We start from the raw sequence: 6,889 nt of genomic DNA on the forward strand, positions 1-6,889 counted from the left end.
CGACGGCCCCGCTCGCCCCCCTGGGTTTTATTGAGGTGTACCGGGGCTTTGTTGTCCGAATCATGAGCCACAAAAACCCATCCCCGCGCTTCAGCTGCGCCAGCACCGGCACCGGAACCGGCACCTCACCTGCGCCGAAGCCTCGGCCCCGCACCCGCGCAGCTCGCTCGCCCGCCCTTTTCTATTCAGCGTAGGATGCATGTATGGAACACGTGTGGCCGGCGCGGGGATTCCACATCGCGCTCGTGGTTTCCCAGCCCTCGCACGACCGCGCGCTCCCTCTCCCTCTGCCTCTGCCTCTGGGTTAGCTACCCTTCGCTCTCCTCCCTCCCAAGGCCCCCGCGAGCGCGCGCGACCTATATATAATGCGCTCCCAGCCCCCACTACGAGAGAGAAAGGCAGCAGAAAAGAAAACAGGGCTTGGTGTCCGGTCCAAGATCCAGAGCGAGAAACATACCCCTCTTCCCGGCCAGCTGCTTTGACCATTTCGTGTCCGGCGATCTTAACCTTCTTAATCTGCGCCGACGAGGGAGGGGAGCTTCTTTCTACGGTCATGCCGTCGATGGAGCTGCTGGGGAGATCGTTCTTGCAGGCAGCAGGCTCTGCCAGCACCGCGGCGCCGCGCGGCGGCCGGGAGCGCGCGGGCGGCGGGCTCTGCTTCGCGAGCCTCGGCGGGAGGCAGGGGAGGCCGTCGAGGAGGACGGTGAGGTCGAAGGTGCCGGTGGGCGCCCTGGCCGAGCGGGTCGTCCTTACCCCGGCGCCGGCGGAGAGGGTGGCCCGGCCGGAGGCGCACCCGCAGAGCGTGGCGGCGAGGGCCGTGGTCACCGTGCGCCGGAAGCGGAAGGTGGAGGTCAAGGAGCAGGTCGCCGAGCAGATGGACGCCTACGCCGACAGGGTCGGCCGGAGCGTCCTGCTCGAGCTCATCAGCACGGAGACGGACCCAAGTAAGCTCCCGTCCCCGCCGCGAAGCTTCCCTGCTGCGTTTGAAATTGAATTCCGTGGCCCCCTGGCTGCATCTTTGAATCGAGCTTCTTCTTTTCTTCTCCCCCGCTTTCCGTTCGCCGCCTCAGCTCCAGGGGCGAGAATATTCCAGCTGGTGGCTCTTGACCTGCGCGTGCGCGCCTTCGTTTTCGAGTCATCGTGTCCACATGGAAGCCGAGCGAGCGCACGGCCACCAACCCAATCTACCCATCGCTCTGTTTATTGATTTGATTTTTCTTCTTTCTCTTCTCACATGTGGCATGTTTGTCTCGAGTATCAAAATCATAGCGAATCATTGGATGGAAGCATGCATTGAGCTGAGTGGATCTTCGCTTTTCTCTGCTGTTGCCAGGAAAGGGAGGCCCCAAGAAGAGCAAGAAGTCGAGGCTGGTGGGGTGGTTCGAGAAGCGGGACGTCAAGGCGGAGCTGGTGGTGTACACGGCGGAGTTCACCGTCGACGCGGCCTTCGGCGAGCCGGGCGCGGTCACCGTGCTCAACCGGCACCAGCGCGAGTTCTTCATCGAGAGCATCCTGGTGGAGGGCTTCCCGTCCGGCCCGGCGCACTTCACCTGCAACTCGTGGGTCCAGCCCACCCGCGTCGACCCCGCCCCGCGGGTCTTCTTCACCAACAAGCCCTACCTGCCGTCCAAGACGCCGCCGGGGCTGAGGGAGCTCCGGCGACGGGAGCTCAAGGAGCTGCGCGGCAGCGGCACCGGCGTGCGCAAGACCACCGACCGGGCCTACGACTACGACGTGTACAACGACCTGGGCAACCCGGACAAGGGCGCCGGGTTCGAGCGCCCCGTCCTCGGCGGCGACAAGCTCCCGTACCCGCGGCGGATGCGGACGGCCCGGCCAAGCACCGTCACAGGCAAGTCGCTTTCCCTTCTTCTTCTTCCTCTCTTCTCTTCTCGTTGATGGCCGCCCTGCCTTGGCACCACCGTCGGCGTCGACTCCACCGATCTATCCATCCATCCATCCAATAAATTCTTCGATAGCAACAGTGTCGTCCCCGACATGGCGGGAGCGAAACCGTCGGTCCGGCTCCGGCGCGTTGCTTTCATATCCGAACCACCCGATCGTCACTGACGTTGACGCGGCCGTTGCGTTTGGTTTGGTGCAGACGAGGGCGCGGAGAGCAGGGTGGAGTACCCGGAGCCCATCTACGTGTCGCGGGACGAGGAGTTCGAGGAGGGCAAGAACGAGATGCTGTCCGAGGGCGCCATCAAGGCGCTGCTCCACAACTTCATGCCGCTGCTGGTGAGTTCCGTGTCCCCGGACAGCCGCGACTTCGCCGGCTTCCACGACGTCGACAACCTCTTCAAGGAGGGCCTCCGCCTCAAGCAGGCCCTCCACGACCAGCTCTTCCAGAAGATCCCCTTCGTGCGCAAGATCCAGGAGAACAGCGAGGGCCTCCTCCGCTACGACACCCCCGACATCATCAAGAGTAATAAGCCCCACCGAATCATCCACTGAGATACGATAAGATACGCCATGGCTTCTTGTTTTGTACTGACGCTGTTTTGTTTTCTTGGCTTGGCCTGGTGCAGAGGACAAGTTCGCGTGGCTGCGCGACGACGAGTTCGCGAGGCAGGCGCTGGCTGGCATCAACCCCGTCAACATCGAGCGGCTTCAGGTAAGCCGTCCCTCTCGCGCGGAACACGGCAACTCTGCAGCTTCCAAAACAGAGCTGAACAACTGTACGTTGCTGTCTGCAAACCCTGTGCGTGCAATGGGCCTGAGGAAAGCGTTTTGCCTTCTTTCTTTCTAGGTGTTCCCGCCGGTGAGCAGGCTCGACCCGGCCGTCTACGGCCCGCCGGAGTCGGCCATCACGGAGGAGCACATCATCGGGAACCTGGACGGCATGTCGGTGCAGCAGGCGCTGGAGGAGAACAAGCTGTACATGCTGGACTACCACGACATCTTCATGCCTTTCCTGGACCGGATCAACTCGCTGGACGGCCGCAAGGCCTACGGGACGCGCACGCTCTTCTTCCTGACGGCCGGTGGCACGCTGAAGCCGATCGCGATCGAGCTGTGCCTGCCGCCCATGACCGACGACTGCAAGCGCGCCAAGCGGGTGTTCACGCCCCCCGCTGACGCCACCAATATCTGGCTGTGGCAGCTCGCCAAGGCCCATGTCTGCTCCAACGACGCCGGCGTTCACCAGCTCATTAACCACTGGTACGCCTCTCTGAACATTCCGATTCTGATTTTTGCATGGCCGGCGATGGTTGCAGACAAACTGAGCTGAATGATCGTTTTGGCGGCACAGGCTGAGGACGCACGCGTGCATGGAGCCCTTCATCATCGCGGCGCACCGGCAGATGAGCGCCATGCACCCCATCTTCAAGCTGCTCAAGCCGCACATGCGCTACACGCTCAAGATCAACGCGCTGGCGCGGCAGATCCTCATCAACGGAGACGGCGTCATCGAGTCGGGGTTCACCCCCGGCCGCTACTGCATGGAGATGAGCTCCTTCGCCTACGACAACCTCTGGCGGCTCGATCAGGAAGGCCTCCCCGCCGACCTCATCAGAAGGTACTTACACGCTTCAGTTCAAATGGCTCTGTTCCTGTCGACCGTTGCAAAGGAAGGCGACTGATTCATTTGGTGTTTGGTTTGTCGCAGAGGTATGGCCGTGGAGGACGCGAGCCAGCCGCACGGGCTCCGGCTGCTCATCGAAGACTACCCCTACGCCACCGACGGGCTGCTCCTCTGGTCGGCCATCGCGCGGTGGTGCGAGGCCTACGTGACGGCCTACTACCCGTCCGACGAGGCCGTGCAGGACGACTACGAGCTGCAATCGTGGTACACGGAGGCCGTGCAGGTGGGGCACCCGGACAAGTGCGACGCGCCGTGGTGGCCGCGCCTCACGACGGCCGGCGACCTCGCATCGGTGCTCACGACGCTGGTGTGGCTGTGCTCGGCGCAGCACGCGGCGCTCAACTTCGGCCAGTACCCGCTCGGCGGCTACATCCCCAACCGGCCGCCGCTCATGCGCCGGCTGGTGCCGGCCGAGAGCGACCCGGAGTACGAGCACCTCGTCGCGGACCCGCACCGGTTCTACCTGTCGGCGCTGCCCAGCCTCACGCAGACGACAACGTTCATGACGGTCATCGACACGCTGTCCACGCACTCCGCCGACGAGCAGTACCTCGGGGAGCGGCCCAACGAGGAGTGGACGGCGGACCCGGCGGCGCTGGCTGCTGCGCGCGAGTTCGCGGCGGAGGTGCGCCGCGCCGAGGAGGAGATCGAGCGGCGCAACGCCGACCCCGCCCGGCGCAACCGCTGTGGCGCCGGCGTGCTGCCGTACGAGCTCATGGCGCCGTCGTCCGGGCCGGGCATTACCTGCCGAGGCGTCCCGAACAGCGTCACCATCTAGCCCGCAGAGAGTAAATTGAAGGGACCGTGGGAATTTTTCAGCCTCGATTTACTTTGGGCAGGCCGCAGGGGGAACGTCTCAGGGAAAGTAGACAAGTTCGCTGAGACGTTCACTACGAAGGCCGAATCGCCATTGATTTGGGCCCACATAGGGGAAGATTTAATTGCATTTTTTTCTGTTAAAAAATTGGGGCATGCTAATATAGTGGAATGTGTAAATGATCTTGTAAGTTCCTATAGTAAAGGGATTCCGACAGATGCTTGAAACTTGTGTAGATCAATGGAAAATAATTCAGAGTACTGTACTAGCTCAAAACATGCTTGAGAACATCATAATAATGGAAAGTAATTCATAGTAAGACCTCAAAATAATTCAGTGTCAATTTTGTCTTGGCTTACTTGGTTGGCCTACATTAAAAAACAACATCACAAGGGAAACTAATTCAACAAAACATAACGGTACTGTAACTATATGTACAATACTTTGGCCCAGCTGCATTGGTCCAACTCATAATGCAAAACTTTGAACAAAGGCATACCAAATATCGAAAAGCAAAACTGTGTAGACTGTGAATAAAAACCGGAATGGTTTAGCTAAGTATCTCGAACAGTTTTTTGTCTGGCTTTATAAATAAAGCACCGGTGAACGTTCATACACAAGTCATCCAAGTATGAAGAAAGGAAACAATAAGTCCGTTGGGGCAACGAAAAAAACATGACCAAAAAAATGGAAAACAAAACGATGCAAGACGCCTGTGGGGAGGTGTCAACTACTTGGGGGCGCTGAGAGTTGATGGGCGACCAACTGCAGGCCATCCAGCAATGCCATCCGGTCTAGTTATCGATTGCCTAGGGACAAATAATTTTCTTGTGACAAAAAGCTCTCTACTAAAATTAACTTAATTGTTTCTTTATCTAAACAGCCTCTAGTTTTTATTTCGTGTTCTTTATTATCTTGCAAACCTATCCTATCACACCTACAAAATAGTTTCATACTTGTTCTAGGTGAAGTAAATGTTAAGTGTGTGTAGAGTTGTATCGGTGGTTGATAGAACATGCAGCAAATATAAATTCTACCTTTAGCTCCTTGTTGGGTTCGACACTCCTCTTTATCGAGAAAGGCTACAATTGATCCCCTATACTTGTGGGTTATCATCCATCAAGGAAGCAAAAGTGTGTGTGTTTAGATAACCTTTCTAGCATTTGATCAATAAAAGACAAAGGTAATGATCTTTTCTAGTACCTTTGTTTAATTTTCTAAAATCAATTACCATTCTATAGCCAGATAAGTTCATTTGCATCATTAAGAACAACAGTAATACCTCATTTCTTAGGGACACAATGAACATGACTTACTCATCTACTATCAGTTATAGGATAAATTATACCTACTTCCAAAAGCTTTAATATCTCAGTTCTTACCACTTCACTCGTCTTAGGATTTAATCATCGTTGTGCTGACAGAAAGTGGGACTGATGCCCTTAAGATAATCAAGAGTATATCCAATAGCAGCACGGTGCTTCCTCAGAGTTTTTAATAAACTCATGCTCTGTAAGGTTAGCACTAATAATAACAGGATATATCTTCTTTTCATCAAGATAAGCATATTTCAAAGTAACATGTAATTGTTTTAGTTCAAACACAGGATCACCTCTAGGTGGAGAAGGGCCTCCCAGAGTTTCAACAGGTAAATTGTGTTTAAGGATAGGTTGTTGATCAAAGAACATTTTATCTATTTAATTTCTTTCATGAAAGTGCTTATCGTTTTCATGGTCTAACAAATATTATTCTGACAAATCAGTAGGAGGTATGGCAATATAAGCAAGACCATTTATATCCTTACTAGGCAATTCTTTGTCATGAGGTTGTCTACGAAATTTAGAGAAATAAACTCATGAGACACATCAGCAAAATTGACACTGACAGTTTCTTTGTTGTAATCTATCTTAGCATTAACAATGTTCAAGAAAGATATACCAAATATAATGAGACAAAAATCATCTTGTGGATAACCAAGAACAAGAAAATCAGTGGGATATTTTATTTTCCCACACAAGACTTAAACATCTCTAACATTCCCAACTGGTGTGATAGTGTCTATTAGCAAGTTTAATAGTAACATCAATGTCTTCAATTTCAGCAGGTGCAATATCATTCATAACTTATTGGTATAAAGTAAAGGAAATAGCACTAACACTAGCACCCATATCACATAAACCATGATAACAACGATCTCCTATTTTAACTGAGGCAACAATCGTGCCAACAACGGGTCTATTCTTATCTTTAATATCGGTTTTGACAATTCTAGCAGCTTCATCACAGAAATAAATAACATGCCCATCCACATTATCAACCAAGAGATCTTTAATCATAGCAACATTAGGTTCTACTTTACGTTGTTCAGAGGGTCTAGGTGCTCTAATATTGCTTTTGTAACCACGGTTGAAACCTTAGCATGTCCCTTTATCCTTATAAGGAAAGGTGGTTTTTCAATATAAGCAGTAGGCACAACTGGCTCA

The 6,889-nt window shown here is 54.0% G+C and overlaps 1 protein-coding gene across 1 annotated transcript; it reads left to right on the forward strand.

Annotated features, from left to right (window-relative positions):
* The first annotated feature begins 404 nt into the window (after nucleotides 1–404).
* On the forward strand, nucleotides 405–4,682 carry LOC119364412 (putative lipoxygenase 5). Its single transcript, XM_037629889.1, has 7 exons — nucleotides 405–944; nucleotides 1,334–1,852; nucleotides 2,105–2,428; nucleotides 2,532–2,617; nucleotides 2,753–3,165; nucleotides 3,257–3,523; nucleotides 3,614–4,682. Exons 1-7 carry the CDS (start codon nucleotides 554–556, stop codon nucleotides 4,365–4,367), a joined length of 2,754 nt encoding a protein of 917 aa, XP_037485786.1. The 5' UTR covers nucleotides 405–553; the 3' UTR covers nucleotides 4,368–4,682.
* The last annotated feature ends 2,207 nt before the right edge of the window (nucleotides 4,683–6,889 follow it).

Source organism: Triticum dicoccoides, chromosome 2B (genome assembly GCF_002162155.2).
Source record: "Triticum dicoccoides isolate Atlit2015 ecotype Zavitan chromosome 2B, WEW_v2.0, whole genome shotgun sequence".
In the NCBI taxonomy this organism is placed as follows: Eukaryota; Viridiplantae; Streptophyta; class Magnoliopsida; order Poales; family Poaceae; genus Triticum; species Triticum dicoccoides.

What these genes read in the sequence shown, in the direction of transcription:
- LOC119364412 (XM_037629889.1), top strand. Translation starts at nt 554, where the DNA reads ATGCCGTCGATGGAGCTGCTGGGGAGATCGTTCTTGCAGGCAGCAGGC. An exon ending in CCGGCCAAGCACCGTCACAG is followed by an intron (nt 1,853 to 2,104) that starts GCAAGTCGCTTT and finishes GGTTTGGTGCAG; the next exon opens with ACGAGGGCGCGGAGAGCAGG. An exon ending in TCAACATCGAGCGGCTTCAG is followed by an intron (nt 2,618 to 2,752) that starts GTAAGCCGTCCC and finishes CTTTCTTTCTAG; the next exon opens with GTGTTCCCGCCGGTGAGCAG.